The 17,241-nt window shown below is 41.4% G+C and overlaps 1 protein-coding gene across 12 annotated transcripts in view; it reads right to left on the bottom strand.

The window, feature by feature from the left end:
• Positions 1-17,241, bottom strand: part of PALM2AKAP2 (PALM2 and AKAP2 fusion) — a 454,391-nt gene that overhangs the window by 185,113 nt on the left and 252,037 nt on the right. For 7 of the 12 annotated variants that reach the window (XM_045469857.1, XM_045469855.1, XM_045469856.1 and 4 more), the window contains one exon: positions 7,289-7,984. The exons of 4 other annotated variants lie outside the window; for them this stretch is intronic. In XM_045469857.1, coding sequence (XP_045325813.1) covers positions 7,289-7,984 — 696 coding nt within the window. Of the gene's footprint in view, positions 1-5,838; positions 7,985-17,241 lie in introns of those variants that run through there. One more of the 12 variants, XM_045469871.1, reaches the window with a different exon arrangement.

The following is a 17,241-nucleotide window of genomic DNA, read 5'->3' as shown; positions in this document are numbered from 1 at the left end:
CCATCAACAACCTACATTCACTGAAAAGCTGCATCAGACACAACATTTTCTGGAACCCCTGTATGATTTTAACTCTGCTAAGTCAGGAGCTTGAGAGAAGAAAGAGTGTTCCAGAACCCTGCAAAGATTAGAACTCCTTCTGCTTGCCGGAATAGGATTATCACAGAATTGGGGTTGGAGCTGCACACAGAACCGTTCAGATCAGGCCTTGCCTAGTGGCCTCCCTACATGTAAACACTAGTTGCAAAACCAAGGAGCTGGAGGTCTCCCTGCCACCCCATCTCAACACTGTGAGGCTCCTGGGTGATAAGAGATGAGAGCATATCGGCTCTCCCTTCACACCTTCGGGCAGTTGTATAGCTCTTTCATTTTTGCAGCTGTCTCCATGACGCTGAGTTTGAATTGGGCCAGTTGGAGGGATTCTAGGGATAAAGGAATTGATTTGCATGGGAACCAGAGGGGTTATTTTTCTTCAGTGTTTGTGACCTTGCTTTGTTGGAAAAGGATTTGGTCTTTTAAGGCCATAGAAAAAAGGCCCCTTTTGGGGCAAGGACGCTGCCTGGGAAGAGAGTCTAACAGGGGTGGCGAGCAGACTCTGAGACTTAAGCTGCTCTGTCTCTCAGACAGAGGAACAGGTGTGGATGAAGGTCTTTACAAAACTGAGTTTGATTGTAATGGGAACTTGGGAGCTTGGGGGAAAACTGGGCGGGGGGGGGGGCGGTGCGGAAATCCAACAACTCTAAAAATTCAGAATCTCATTAGTGGATAAAGACAATTCTTTTTTGTCTCTACTTAACTTGGAAAGTATGGTGTGGCCCCACTGATATTTACAAGGACAATAATAACTCCTAATTTGATACTGTTTGGTTTATACATTTTATACCCTTATGTATAAACTGTAGATGGCCAGAGGCTTCTGACTACCCATCTCATTCAAATGTACCATAGTGAGTGGTCCCTTCCCCTCAAATGTAGTAATTAGTCCTTAAATATGTGAAACAGTTGAACTTCGATCATTGCTGTCGTGAGCTTACATTTAAAATAAAACTGAGAACAAAATGAGGGTTGATGGGGGGTGGGAGGGAGGGGAGGTTGGGTGATGGGTATTGAGGAGAGCACCTATTGGGATGAGCACTGGGTGTTGTATGGAAACCAACTTGACAATAAATTTCATATTTAAAAATAAATAAAATAAAATAAATAAAATAAAATAAAATAAAATAAAATAAAATAAAATAAAATGGCTATTCCCTTCCAAAAGATCATTATATGTTATTAAAGGCATAGCCCAGAGAGCTATCTGGCCATATAAGATGGTTTATCTGATGATAGGTATAGAAAGCTTGATATTACAACCTAGATCTGTTTGGAAACACTGGATTTCACGCAGTGGGGGCAAAAGGACAGGTCACGGGACCTCTGATCACGACCCCCAAGGTCTAGGTTCACGCTACAGAACTCACCAGAAAGTTACCTTTGTGGAATGGAGAAATAACTCAATCAAGGGTGTTTTCAAACTCAAGCTTCATAATGCATATAGATTTCATTATAAAAATAGCTTTCCTTAAAAAAATACACAAATGTAAAATATTCAATTTCTATAGCCACTCCTTACTCCCGCCCAGAGGGTAATCATCTTAGACCATAACAAATGGGCACACCATTCAGTTATGGCTCAGTCACACCAGTTGAGTCCATGCCTCTTGCCTTTTCAAGCTATGCCACTTGTGCTTAAAAATATGCTCCCAGACCCAGAGAGGAGGCCCACAAGTTCACCCTCTCACTGTGGGAAGGACTGCGGAAGGTCACATGCTCCATGTGGCCTGCCCAGGAATGTCAGGGTGTGATAATCAGACTCAGGTGAGAACACAGGGACACGCTTGGCTGACAGACGGGCATAGACAATGTCCAAGCTATGTCCACTTGATTCCCCCTGCGCCTGACCTGCAAGGTTCTGCCTCAAGGCTCCTGTGACGAAATTTACAGCCCTGAAGAGGGCTGGGCAGGGGCGGGGAAGAGAATGTTGTGTTAATACAGCTTTGGAATACAACCTGCATTTTTTGTTTGTTTGTTTGTTTGTTTTAAAGGACAGAAAAGAAGAACATGAACAGCAATGCTAAGGCAAACTTTCAAATGGCACATCAGAACTCTGTTTTTGTCATTTGTTTTGTTCACAAGGCAGATACATTCTGTAAACATACATACCATACAGTACATTAACCATAGGAAAATAAAAAGAAAGCCACCCTGTAATTCTTTTCTTTCTGTATTTCTGTTCTTTTACTCCAGAAGGACTGCCTGAAGTCTAGGGAGAATTTGACGGTTCATGAAATATGCATTTCTTTTGATAAAAATGCAGTGACTTGCGAAGAAGAGCCCCAGTTGACTAGGAAGAGGCATCATGGGGAGAAGATGACCACTCACCCCCCAACTTGTAGAAACTTAGAAAACAGTCACAAAATATAAAAAAGTCATTAATTTTCAGGAAACATTTTGGTTTCCTGCTTAGTAAAAGAGAGCACTGAAAAATTGTTTTTTGTTTTTTATTTTTACAAAAGTTAAGGCTGTCCAGATCTTTGATGCAGAACGTTTAAGGTCCCCCAAATCACATCTTCTATTTTCCAGTTGAAAGCGGGGGTTCATGCTATGGTTCTTATGGAGTGGGGAGGAGAAGCAGAGGCCTAGTTAAGTCATATAAAAATTAAGGGGTGTGGGCAAGGTGGTCTAAGGATCCCCAGGGAAATTGCCCTTTGAAACTTTCAGGATGTAATCTTTGTCTTAATTTTTTTCTACATTCAAATAATAAGTATTTTGGGTTTTGTTAAAATGGGAATTTTATCATGGAGTTTGCTGAAGCTATGAAAAGACAGACACATAACCACACTGTGCTCCTCAAATGAGACTGACTTCTTTTTCCCTAGAAAATGTAGGCAAGTTTTCCTGGTAAGACCAGAAGAAGGCTATACGATGAGTAAGTTGGCAGCAAGGATCAAAGATCTCATTTGGCTCATTTCCTGGAGCTGCTTGTGATAGATACCATAGCTGTGTTTACCTGCCGGGTTGTACTATCCAATAGGACAAAGGAAACTCTCGGGTTCTATCCTAATTAGTGGAATTCCGTACGCCTTGACACATAGTAAATTGAGGAGCTGCTAAAAGGTTGCATATTCACAGCGTTTCAAAACTTACTTGTGGTTTGAATAACTGGATGTGTGTGTTGCAAAAATAGAACTTAAAAGTGCTTGCCTTGGAATGGTTTTTGTTGTAAACAAATCACATTTTGGGAGATGAGACTATTCCCACCAGGAATGGGCCCTTCGGTGAGTTAAACTCCAGTGACAAGAGAGATGGCTGAACAACAGAAAGTCCCCCGTGAGAATTTTGTCCCTGTTTATCTGTGTTTTAAATTGACAGGGTTAATGCCTTTAAAAAGGAGGAACTTGTTTAGTGGTTCAATCTTGCCTCTGTCACCATATTCCCTTCCTCCTCTTTTGCTAAGCATTAGTTACCAGCATTAAATGAATGGTCATTTCAAAGGTGTTGCATGCTCCCTTGAAATGAAATTCTGCAAGAAGCAAAGAGAAATAAACTGTTTTCATGCTTGGCCTCCACATTTTGCTCCGGAGATGATACTGCATCTCTGTGTTTTCCCCTCTTATGAAAACTTGACCCTAACAGTAAGACATTCTACTTGTCTATAGGAAAAATACCTTTACCACCAGGAAGTAAAATGGAGTTGGTGGGAATTTAAAGCAGATACCTGTGTAGTAACAGTTCGAAAAGGAGTCAAATCAAATGAACTCTAGAATTTGTTTGAGTTTCCTGAAAGGCTTTGAATATTTTTAGGTTGCTCAGAAGGCTTAAGGAAACCATGCTTTGGGTTTGGCCAGACAGGAATCCCCTCATCCTTTCTCCTCCCAGTACCAAGTTATATCACTGGACACTGGCCAATCACTGTTAGAGGCAATTAATTTTGTTTATGGAAAGAATTAATAGAATTATGGGTAAAAGAGGTACAAGGTAAAAAAAAAAAATTCCCCTTAGTTTGTCCTATTGTACATCAAAGAAAACGGAGTCAAGGATATATGTCATCAAGATTTTTTGGGATATGTAAGGTTAAACTTTACCATTTTAACCATTAAAAGATCTTGAATTCAATGCATTGAAAATCTATTTATAACAAATGAAATACCCCTCCTTCCCCACTTTCTCCTCTTTCCATTTCAAGGGGAACCGATTATAAAATTTTAGAAGAAAATCCAACTAACCATTAGTTCAAAAAGATCATAGTTTGGCAGCTTCATTACTGATTCTCTAATTAGTCTTGCTATGTAAGTCAACACTTACATATTTTTGGAGGGTGTGATGCCATACATAATAAAGTTTTTACAGAGAATGATAGCAAGGAAGACAAAATGTTCTCAATCACAACACTGAGGATATTTTCATTATGAAGGGTAGTTACTTGTTATTGTAGGTGAGATTATAGGTCTCATCCCATAAAAGCACTGGCTGAGCCTGAGTCCTCCGTTTTTATAGGAAAATGATACAAAATATGCAAACATACGCCATATTCAAACAAACCATTTACTATGGCCACATATCATTTTAATAAAAGTGACATGTCTTACTTTAAACGATTAAACGATAGGCTTTAATAGTAAAAGTATAGACAGACCTCTAATTCATATAATTTGCTAATCCCTATAACAATAATTGATGAATGAAAGTGCAGATTATCATTGGTCTTTTAGATCTCATGTGTAGGGTTGTGGTGAGAGGGGCAGATCATTTTCTTCACCAGGAACTAGCTCACTATGGAAGGACGGGTAGGTCATTTCTGGGAATTCTCTGTCCTCGAAGAAGGACTGTTTCTCAAACAGCAAGCTCACGGGTTCTAAATTCTACCATTGTACTCACTAACTGTGCTTTTAAAAACTTCTATAGAACAGTATTAATCCCTAAGTGAGTAAAAAAAGATAAGCTATGGTCAATTTTAGGTTGTTTCTTTATTAAATAAATTATTAAAATAATAGATTGTCCAAACATTCAGACTGTTTTCTTTTTCTATGTCAATAGGTTTATCTGGCAGGTCATGTTCTTTAACATCTAAATAACATGTACGTGACCACTGACTGAGGAGCGTGAAGCTGAGTGGGGAGATTTCTAGGCAGTACAACCAGATGTATTCCTAGGTAAGACAGCAGCTTTATACCACTGCAGCTGCTTCAGTGAACCTGAGATTATTTAGAGGGAACCCCCTCAACTATTCCAAAGCAAGCCATTGATGGAATCATCTTAGAAAGCAGAATTTAGCTCCTTCAGTTGTCCCTTCTTGAACTCTTTTGTTTGCTTGTTTACATAGTGGTGATAAAGTGACTCACTTTGTGCTAATTAAAATATAACTATTTGATAAAAATTAACTTTTAACTAAAGTGTCATTTTTTTCCCCTGTCCATTGGAATAAATAGAATGTTAAGCCCAGAAATTTAAAATAATAATAGAGTTAGCACTGAGAAAGCTATTTAGAACAAATTTAGCTGGTTCTATTAAGAAATTCGCTCAAGACGACCTTATTTTTTTCTCATCGACTTTCCACAGAAGTTAGCCTTGATGTCGTATGACTTACTGTATGTTTTTAAAAACTATGTTCTACGGAACATAGATAAATTTTGTGAACGATTCACAACAATGCCATGAACACTTGGGCAAATGTCTTCAAGTTGTGATATCTCTGTTATTAAAATCATTTAAAATTTTACATCTTTGTTTTATTACTGTATTATTATTTTACTAAATTGCTTCCCTTTGGTTTTACTAACCCATGTGGTTGTTTGCTTTGGGAGAATGCTAAGAATTTATTTAAAGAACTGTTCATTGTGTTCTAGAAAAAAAAGAAACAAAAAACAACCCCTCATCTTTGATGTTCCGAAATCCCCAAAAGTTTAAGAAACATGCCTTAATAGGCAGCTCAGCTATGTGCCACTCAATTGGTACTTGCAGAATGAGTTTAAGTGCTTAACGTGGAGAAGACAGGTCTTTGTTAAACATTTTTTTACATTCTCAAGTTTGTTTTGAGGGCTGGCTAGACCTCCATGGTGACGTCACGGGAAACATTCTCTTTCTCATGGGGACAGAAAGAAAAGAGTCCAGAAGTAAGGCTCTGTAATCAAGCGGGCGGGTGAGATGAACAGGTAAATTCAGTTCCAGCACCGTCCATCCACAATGAAGTGGAAACATGGCAGTGACCACTGTAGGTCAGAAAGACTGGTTTAGAAATAGGGTCACTGCAGAGATACTCCTCAAAATGATCCCTTCGTCGAAAATACATTAACATGATCAGAAAATATCCGTGAAAAAGAAAACAATATAAAAATTGACTTTTTTTTTTTTTGAGACAATAGAAGCAAGGCTCATGGATATGCCTAAGTTTAGAGATCACTACTAATGCTCAAAACAATGTCTGTTTCATGTCCTTAGAAAATTAAAAATGGTGCTTCATATATAAAGGGTCCATCAGTTAAGCCGCAGAAAGAGGCAGCTGCCGATGGGCAGGTTACGGAATCAGTCCCTACATTTCAGCCGTGACAAAGCACTGGGTTCTTTTCTTTTCCATCAACTTCATTTCAGTTTTAACAGAAGGAAAGCCATAGATGCACAATACTGTAATCTGGAAGCTTATGTAAGGCAGCAAAAAGCATCACCCTAGATTGAACAGACTAAGTAAGGTCCACTTTTGGCCACACTAGCTACCAGCTAGAGCCAACAGCATTTTGCCACACGAGATATAAAAGCAAAGATCCACAGCAAGGGAGGCAAGGGAGAAGTCAGCGACGTGGTGACGTGTGACTACATTATAGGAACACGCTAGAAAATGAAACCCCCGGTACCACTGGGTTCAATTCCAGTCAAGTGAATTAAGGCTACTAGATAACTGGCTGATGTGAAGAGTCCATTCCAATCGAGCAGTAAGAAATCGATTCACTCTCGAAGACACAAGGAAAGGTTTAGAGGAAAAGCAAGTTCTTGGAAAGAATGAAGCAAACACATGCACGCTGTCTCTCAGGTGAGGAAACTGGAGAAAAATGAGAGGGGAAAAATAAGAAAGATCAAAGCAATCCAACTGCAAGGCAAGGCAGGTGTTTGCTTCCAGTTCACAGTATTGCAGTTAGTGGTACAGTGAGGTCTACGTAAGTGGTGGAGAGCACAGAGGCTGCCCAGAAGAAAAGGGAAGAAAGAAGTGGTCACATGACAACACAGCATTGACAGCGCTTTTTCTTTTGGGTACCTGGGGCTGGCTCTGTGGCCAGGCTCTCTTCCTTCCCTTCTGGGGATGAGGGCTCTGTGGTGTCTGAGATTGGCCTCCCGGACACAAGCTCTGCCGCATTCCCATCTATAGTGGACACGTCCGTCACGGTCTTCTCCCTCAATGACTTCTCATCGTCTTCATCAATGAGGACCAATTCAGCCTTGATGGTTTCATCATAGCCTAGCACCTTCTTAGTCTCCTCTTCATCCTCAATATTTTGGTAGCCCATGAAAATCATGGTGACTGGCTGATCCAAGTTTGCCTCCGGCCCTTCCGTGCTGGGAGCTGGGGCCTGCTGCCCTGGGGTCCCGGAAGAATGATCTTTCCTAGACTTATGTACCATTTCTAACTTGGCTTCTTTGCAGAGCATGTGTTCCTTAGGGTGGCTGAGGCTCCCGTCCGCAATCACAGTTCTTTCTGACACGTGCCCTCCTCTGAAGCTTGATTGTCCCGCCTTCTGAATAAGCTCTTCTACATCCTTTGAGCTTAATCTGTGCACTCCATTTTCTACTACAGTGCCTCCTGAGTGCACCTCATACACTACTTTGGTACCGTCATCATAGACTTTGACTCCTCTCTGATGGACCCCCTCTGGGCCAATGGTGGATGTAGAGAGAATCTTGGTCTCTCCTGTTTGTTTGTCTTTCTCCACATTAATTTCCATGGCGTACACAGCTTGAATGAAAACAAGAGAAAGGAAGTGCATGTTACAACAAAAAAAGCCAGTGAATGGTTAATTGCCAAACAGACAAAAAAAAAAGGTTTTGTGCCCTTTCTAGTCTAACTGCCAAGCATCTTGAGTGTTAGAGTTGAGTGCACATTGTGGACAGAGGTGGTTATATATGTATTTGAACACAGAAGCTTAATACACTGGGAAGCCAGGTGTACAGAGTTACTATATCTCAGTGGCACTTACACTTTTAAGGAAGACCTGCTAAAATAAGACCACAAGCGACTGTTTGGATCCAACATAATGAATTACAGGGAGGCTGGTAACATGCAAGTTTACCTTGATTGAGACCTTACCCTTATCTTATAGGCAATTTTATAGGCCCTGGTTATGAAATACCATAATTCCAAAACCTTGAATCTTTTTCAAATTCTTTCCCCAAGCACTCTACTGTTGTTTTTTTTTTTTTTTTTTCCTGCATTTCCTCTTACTGTTAATGGAGAATAAGAATATGCAAAGGATTTTGCAGGTGGGACCTGGCTATCCTCCACTGTTCAGTAAAACAGGGTTGTGTGCAGGAACTGAAGTGACAAAAGCAGTCAGATTACATGCTCTGAGTATTTCAATCGCTTAGCTAGGTTTCTGAAACAAGAACCAGAAAAAGAACAAGACAGAGGTAGTATCATCCTGTGACACTGGAACTTGGGGACAATGACTACAGAAGGCCCCTTCTTCTGCCGTGTGCACAGCACACGAGCCAGGTCCTCGTGATTCTGCCCCATCCATCAACTTCTTTCTCTTTTACTGCCACTACTCAATCTGAGACACCACTTCTGCTTCCCTAGATTACTGGAAGGGCATGCTACCTGCTCTTCCCAATCACACTAGCCCTCTCCAGCTCATCCCAAATCCTGCTGCCTATCTGGGGCTCCTAAGGACATGCTCTTCCCTGTTCTAGTCTTGTGTGACACTCCATATTTTCAAATCTGTTACACAGAGGTACACATTCTGTGGCCAGAGGCACACATTCTGGATGCCAGGGAACTGACCATTGGTCCCATAAGGCCAACTATCCCCAGGCACCCTTTCCCTGGATGACCCATGGATACATCAGCCTCCACAGCTTCAAAACTGAATCCACCTTCTCTGAAAACTCCTCCATAGCCTTGGTTTTACATAACACCAGCACCATACAGTATCTCAAGTGAGAAGCCTCAGAATCACACCTGATTTGTCCTTTTCTTCCTAATTTCTTCCATAGCCAAACAATTGTTGTGAGAAATTAATTGCATTTCATACTTCTCCCCTTGTACCTCCTCACCACTGCCTCTATTACCACTGCCTCAGATCAGGCCCCCTTCTGCTCTCTGCATGACAGCTGTGCCCAAGTTCACCTGTCACTTCTCATAGCAGGGGGCAGAAGGGGCCCAAGGTTTGTTTCTGTATGTCCAGAGGAGCAAAGAATGGTTTTATATTTTTAAAATATTATTAAAAGAAAAGAAAAGGAAGGAAGGAAGGAAGGAAGGAAGGAAGGAAGGAAGGAAGGAAGGAAGGAAGGAAGGTAAAAAAGAAAGAAAGGTAAAGAAAGAAAAGAACATAAAGAAAAAAAGAATTTAAGAAAGAGAAAAGGAAAAAAAAGGGAAAAAAAAAGAATATGTGCTCCACAACACCTAAAATATTTATAATCAGGCCATTTATAGAAAAAGTCTGCCGACCCTGCTAGCCTATACTCCATTCTGCCCATGGCACCCTCTCCACAAACCCTGTGTTGGTTCCTTGTGTCTTTATAGGATAAATGCCAAATGCCTTAGCTTGGCATATAATTCCCCTTGGAATTTGTCTGCAACTTCCTTTCAAGGCTTGCCTCACAGCCCCCTCTCATTCCATGTACACCCCGGCCACAGCAAACTCACTATTCCCAGAATTTAACATCCTTCCCTGCCTGCTGTCTCCCTGCCCAGCCTGCCTTTCCCATGTGGCATCTCTGCTTATGAGTCCTTACCTCTTTCAGAATAACTATAAGCTCCCCAACTATGTTAAGAAGATCCAAATGATCTTTTCAACCGCATGCTCAATGGCTCCCTTTTCCTCTAGCATAATCTAGTAACTGGTGTTACCATCCCACACCTCAACTCTTCCTGCTTTTAAGATTCCCTTCTTTTGAAACGTCCTTCTTTTAAGTTTCTATACATCCAAATACGACCCATCCATCAATGCCCAGTCAGCTGCCTCCTCTTCCAGAAGGTTTCTTTGACTCTTCCATCTCTAAGGCATCCCTCTCTCTTTTTTTAACTTAGTTTTTTTCAGTAATCTCTATCCCCAACATGGGGTACGAACTCACAATCCCCAGATCAAGAGTCTCACACTCTTGCAACTGAGTCAGCCACTGCCCCCTCTCGCTCTTCTTAAGAGTCTCTGAACATTTCTAAACCTCTCTGAAGGTGCTTCACACTTTCCACTCAGTAGTATAATTATTTGTGGGAATGTTTTATTAGCTCCATAGAGTTTTAGGATCACTAAAGGCTAGTGTTTTGCCTGACGTCTTTCTATGATTCCCCCCTCCCCACCAGCACCTACCTTGAAGTCTTTTGTATAGAAGGTACCCGATATACACACCTGTGAAACAAACACTACTAATTGAAAAGTCTACTTTGGTTGCCCTAATCTAGTCACAAATACTTTGTATAACACGACACCCATGAAAAGGTACACACAGTAATTAATGTTTGAACTGGTTAAGAAAATAGCAACGATACTGTTCCATCTGCTTGGGTAATAAGATACAGTCTGTTCACAGTTCACACTTAACTAAAAAGATTGTGAAGTCAGATCCAATGCTTGATTTTCATCATGTCCATTTTGAAAGTTTCACTTATTCAGCACAAAGATCTTGAGTTTCCTTCAGTGACACAGTGAGAGGCCAACCGATCTTTGTCATTTCAGAAGCACATGGGCTCACACAATGATGGTGATGTCAAGAGAAATATTTGTCTCAGTTATTTCCTGATTTTCCACAAAACGTGTCACCAGAGAAACAGAATAGGCATTTAAAATTCTGCACGGACTCCAAAGCCTCTTCTTTAAATATTACACTTACAATTTAAAAAGCACCATTTTGGGTTATTATGTCCTATTACTATTAAAACACTCACAGGACATATTTGTAAATAAGGGTGGTACTAATGATTGCCAGTTATAGGTACAATATCTAATTATCCATCCAGTAATATGTGAACAAAACGACACCTTGATCTGTAATCAGTACAGAATATGGAACAAAACATTTTCATATCCATATGTGATCGGATACAAATTATTAACACGGGAATCTTTAGAGATGTCTTTCTTCTTTTGCCCACCAATGAGAATGCTGTCATTGTTGGTCCAATCTTCCTCTCTCCATCATCTTAACCCCCAACCCTCATTTTGTCTTTGCCTGTTCCTGGATTCAAAGACTGGACAGAAAAGACGATGAGGAGAAGTTCTGTGCTCGAACAGCTAAGTAGACACACACACAATAGAGTTGAGAAAGAAGGAATTCAGAAGGAGAGCTCATAAAAGCTGTGTGCAATATGGATGGAGAGGGAACATTTTTGTTGGCAGTGGAGGAGATATGCAGAGGAAAGAAAAGGAAACATAAGAAATGCTTCCGGTGGGGATATGAATTGGATTCCTTTTCATATCCTTCAGGAAAAACAGGTAAAGAACAGAGTTTCTCTTTAGTTTTGTTCTAGTTTTGTTTTGTTCTTGTTCTTGTTCTTGTTCTTGTTCTTGTGTGTGATTTTAAACTGTATTTTGTTAAATGTGCTGTGGCCCTGGGACTGAACCACGTGTGGCATGGTTTCATTAGGGTTACATATTCATATCTACATTTTCATGTTGTACACTGTTCTTGCAATATCTCTAGAATATGGGGGTAGAACATCTGAAGACATTTTGCTCATAAAATAAACCTAAGTATGTTATGCCATAAAATACAATATCCATTCATATTTCCTCCCTCAGATAAAACAAGGCTTCAAAAGAAACAGATTTTTAGCAGGTTTTGTCAGGGTCCAGCCTCACATGCTTTGTCTCCATCTCTCTCCTCTTAGGATGGGATACTTAGGTGAGCACTTTGAGAAGCTCTTGCTTCACACAAAGGCTTTGACTTCATGGATACCCATATGAGAATATTATCAGACATTCAGAAAACCACACAGGAGGCATGAACGTTTATCTTAAACGTGTTGTTGATGAGCAAGCATTGTTATTTTGCTCTAGTTCTCAGCCAATAATATTTCAAATGTGAACCAGGGTGGATATGAACCAGTAGGAAAATGAGACTTACATGTTAAATTTGACATTTTATTTTCGATGCCATGCACACAATTTAAACAACTCTCCCGCTTGTTACTGCCGAGTCGTGTTTACCAGAGGTCTCTCAATTACGTCATGCTCTCATGTCTAACCACAAAAAATACCCCCTGCTCTTCCCTCCTCTTCCCTCCTCTTCCCTCAAGCTTCCCCATGCCACAGGGGTAACAGGACAATCTGTGTAGTGACGAGGGCCCAGTGCTCAGCTTATTGGAAAAAAAAAAAAAGGAAGGGGTGCTGTTGAGGGGCAGAGGCTTTCTGTGAAGCCCCTGAAAAAGATTTTGAGAGAGCCCCATGGACATACAAGAAAGTATGTGAAGAAAAGCTCTCTGAAATTTCCTGGAGGAGCGTTCTGGAGAGAAAAAAGAAAGGAGACAGTCTGATGGTAGTTCCAGTGATAGGAGGACTGAAATCTGGAAGTATGTTTTTACAAAATGATAGATTTAATTGCTGATTTCCCGACATGACATACTGATGACAATAGGTTGGAGGGTTTAAAGCATTTGTGTGATTCTTTCCAAGAACCTAGACAGGGGAGTGAGTAGATACTCATTTTGTCAGTGAAGAATAAGAACCAAAGCAGTGACTTTCTGCAAAGGGATACAAGTGAATGATGGAATGGCACTTTGATGTTGGCTTTACTAGGTTCTTGCTCCCCCATGGCTCTCTGGTCAATAAGGAGAATCTTGAAGAGGCAGAGGCAGTCTAATGGGGGTTGATAATACTAGACTCCAGGTGCTGAAAACAGCCAGGTATGGACTAGAAGGGAGGCCCCTGGGGAAGATACTTGCCAAAAAACCAGGGTGAGGGTGGGCTGTGAAGCTGTTCCGGTCTGGCATGCTGCAGAGCCCAAAGACATGGGTCTGGGAAGCAGAGAATGCTTGATTCCAGTTCAAACTTATTCCCATGGCTCTATGTACTCTTTTGTTCCTAGTTACCATTAGCTTTGGTAAAGAGAAGGCAGCTCTAAAGACTATAAGGAGCCTAGGGAAAAGGAAACAAGAACACCCAACACAAGTGACATGTGGCTGACCAATCACATGATTCCATTTCAGAAAGAAGCCAAGAGCATACCAAACAAGACAGTGTGTTCCATGAGGACGGAAAACTCAATCATTTCACATCCCTTGACTCATCAGGGTTCTCCCAGCTCACTTGTTTTGACCCACTGTGATCAGTGGGAGGAGGTAGAAGGCCGAAGGTCCACATGTAAAGTATAAAATGACACCGCCCACTGTCATTAGTCAGTAAGATGGGAGGTATTGGGGAAAGGGAGGAAGACACTTGGTCTGAATTCCTATTGAGGTGACACTCTGTCTTTGGACCTCACTTTTCCCATTTGTACAATGAAGGATATCCAGCTTTGATATCCTGTGGCTCTGTAAACAGCCTGTGTGCCTTGTGACCCAATGATATATAAAGTATGTTAGGAGGGCAACAGACAGCCAGACCATTACTGTTACCCAGAAGTGAACATCCAGTAGCTGACATCGCACTGGGAATGTAGAAGAGAAACGGTGCACAGGCTTGGCTTATTGAGTGAATGCACATACATGCAATCTTCTCCTGCTGGCCTATGAGTACGCATATACATATATGCTCGTACCTTCTCTTGAGGATGGAAATACAAAACTGGCTATCATAATGGCAAAATAACAGTGAAAGTGAGGAAACTGATTCAGAGTGGATTTTCCCTCTCATCCCAACACTTAGGCAATCTCTAACTTCAAAAACCAGTAATCAAAAATTTCTTGGAATAATTGTCTTCCCGGATACCTTAGTATTAACAAAAGTAAGTGAGCAAAGTTGTGATATCATGGATAACAAGAGCAAAAGCCAATTTCCTATATCTGATTTTGCTCCTACCTTCTTGGTCAAGAAGGACGGTTTTCAGTCCAAAAAGTGCCAGAAAGAATACCACTAAGAGAGAAATGAAGCCCAGATGAGTGGAGAAGATTGGAAAAAAATAAAGCACCCAGGGATATAAATGCGTTCAGTGCTTCAGACCCAGTGCTTCAGTTCCCTTATCGATAAATGTGTCTTAAGAATCTTACACACTGGGGTGGGGGTGTGGTGGGGGGTGGGCCTGGGTGGCTCAGTGGGTTAAACATCCGACTCTTGGTTTAGGCTCAGGTCATGATCTCATGGTTTGTAAATTCAAGTCCCACATTAGGCTCCGTGCTGACAGTACAGAGCCTGCTTGGGATTCTCTCTCTCCCTCTCTCTCTCTCTCTGCTCCTGCCTGCCCCCCCCCCATCCCCGCTTGCTCTCTCTGTCGCTCTCTAAAAATTAAATAAACTTAAAAAAAAAAAAGAATCTTATACACTGGGAAAGGTGTGGAGGCAGACATCCAAAGTTCTGATTTTAAAAAACAGAAGGAAGGAATTACATAAACTATGTAGCAGTAGCTTGAGATCATGGCTGGCTAAATTCTGAAGTTCATTTTCAAAGAGCAGAGACCACCAAGAACCAGGGAGGATTCATCAGGCAGAAGGTATACAGATTAATCTCGTTTTCTTTTTGTTCCAGTTCTTTAGACAATTTAGGCAAAGCCAGAGACACAGCACATCTGGATCATCATCAAGTCCCTTATATTCCTGTGAACAAGACAGAAATATGTGCCTTTGGGTGTCAAGACAATTGCCAGAACTTGTTACTCATTAAATGATCATGCCCCACACATGTCTACTTAGGGTTCTCAAGGGCCAGCAGACCCCAACAGTATGTCACAGGCCTCTGACTTTGGATCCAATTGTGCAATGTTTTCATCAACGCAATGATGAAAAATAATGGAAGCTTACTTTTCAGATCTGAGATGACACCAAATAGAGAAGAAAAGCAAGGTTGTGAGGTGCTAAAATCAATAGCTGTGAAGACTCCAACAATAGACAAGATCTATTTTTAAAACTGTTAAACCCTTTATTCAGATGGAAATCTGATATAGAAATACAATATAAACCCAAGGACAGAGGAGCTGCTGTGTCTGAAATGGGAGAGAACACCTGAGCCCTGACTCTCAAATCCCCTTACACCATTCCCTCCTCTACTTTTCAAGAAGGCTCCTCGGGGCGCCTGGGTGGCGCAGTCGGTTAAGCGTCCGACTTCAGCCAGGTCACGATCTCGCGGTCCGTGAGTTCGAGCCCCGCGTCGGGCTCTGGGCTGATGGCTCAGAGCCTGGAGCCTGTTTCCGATTCTGTGTCTCCCTCTCTCTCTGCCCCTCCCCCATTCATACTCTGTCTCTCTCTGTCCCAAAAATAAATAAATGTTGAAAAAAAAAAAAAAAAAAGAAGGCTCCTCAGTGACCCCCCCAAGGGGCTCCTGACACTTACATGGGGCAATCTAACATGAAGAAATGTAACAATCACATCAAATCTACAAAGGGCAGATAGCTCATCCTTACTTTTGCCTTTTGAGATAATGAAATAAAGAACTTTGTAGGATCTCTGAGCAGGTGAAGCCATATGTGCACAATTAGAGGAAACAGACTACATGTTTCAATGGCAATGATTCTGGAACTACGACTACACAGGATAAAGGGAATGAGGATGAGCAGTGGCACATGTCAAACGACTCTGAGGCTTTACTTTAGAACCTGAACCTGAAAGGCTATGGCACCAGCTAAGTGAGTCATATGGTCTGTGGCTTCACGCTCTGGGCTGGGGGGAGATCAGCCCAGCCAAGAGTGCATGGAGCAGCTCTGAGCACTGCAGCTCAGGAAGATTAGAGACAAAGTGAGGAGTATTCAGAGGGGAGGGACAAGGATGGCGGAGGGTGTCAAGGGCATGTAGAGTGGGGATCTGGGAAAGACCAGAAAATGACAGTCATTTTCAAATAGTTAAAGGGAAATCAACTTGGGTTTGTTCTGAGTGGCTCCAGGTGGCAGGATAAGGACCAATGGGGGGAGATGGAGGCAGACGAATGATAGCTCCATCAGAGGAAGGACTTCCCCAGGGTCAGAACCAATTAGAATGAGCTGCCTGGAGGGACACTAAGCTCCAATAACAGAGGTGTGTGACTGTGTCTGAGGACCTCTTTGGAGGGTGGCTATACCCTGGCTTCCATGTTTGACTGGAATAGACGTCACCTAATTCTAAAAGCAATGATACTAAATAAATCCCCATTTATACACAATCCTGAACTTCCCAAACTCCAAACAACCAGAATATTGAGTAATGACAAGTGACATATATTAAAATGGCCCCAAGATTATGCAAAGTTTCCAAAAGGATGTTCATAAAGCAAGATGGATCATATCTAGGAAAAAGAATTCTAGTGGTGAGTGCCATTATTTGGTATGCTATCCATGCTCTGTATAGTCACTATTGGGGATAGATGATCATGAATCTGGACACTCTATTCCAAAAGCAGTCTAGACAAAGGAGTTAACCACATCAAATGTGATTCCAGCCACAATTCTGCTCATATATATTTCCACAGTTAGATATATCTATGCAAATTTGTTCTTCAGTAATAAACAAAAGTACACATAAACTTGTTTTTGAAGATTCTCATCACATAATACTTTTTTTGGAAAGTGCATTTGCCATTGGATCGCTATATTTCTGCAGCATCTTCAACTATGAAGGAAGTTAGGTTGTGATAGTGCACGTAGCCCCACAGACCCAGCACTACAATCACATTAACATTTTACTCTTGCATATTACACTGTTCGACTATCAGTGTTACTCTTATCCCCCTTAAAAATTAGTTCTCACACACTGTCTCTACCCTCTCCCTGAGCTGATCCATTAGTTGGATCATATCACCTGTCCTGTGAGGTCCGGGAACATGTTGTGGAAAGGGGCTGGGAAGCTGTTTACCCACACTTATTGGGAACTATCAACAACCAAGGCTCCAATAACAAGCAGAAGGTATGTGACTGTTGAACAGTTATTACCTTATCTGA

The sequence above is a fragment of the Leopardus geoffroyi genome, chromosome D4 (assembly GCF_018350155.1).
Source record: "Leopardus geoffroyi isolate Oge1 chromosome D4, O.geoffroyi_Oge1_pat1.0, whole genome shotgun sequence".
Taxonomy (NCBI): Eukaryota; Metazoa; Chordata; class Mammalia; order Carnivora; family Felidae; genus Leopardus; species Leopardus geoffroyi.
The sequence above is the reverse complement of the archived record's forward strand: the minus strand, read 5'-3'. Positions and strand labels throughout refer to the sequence as shown.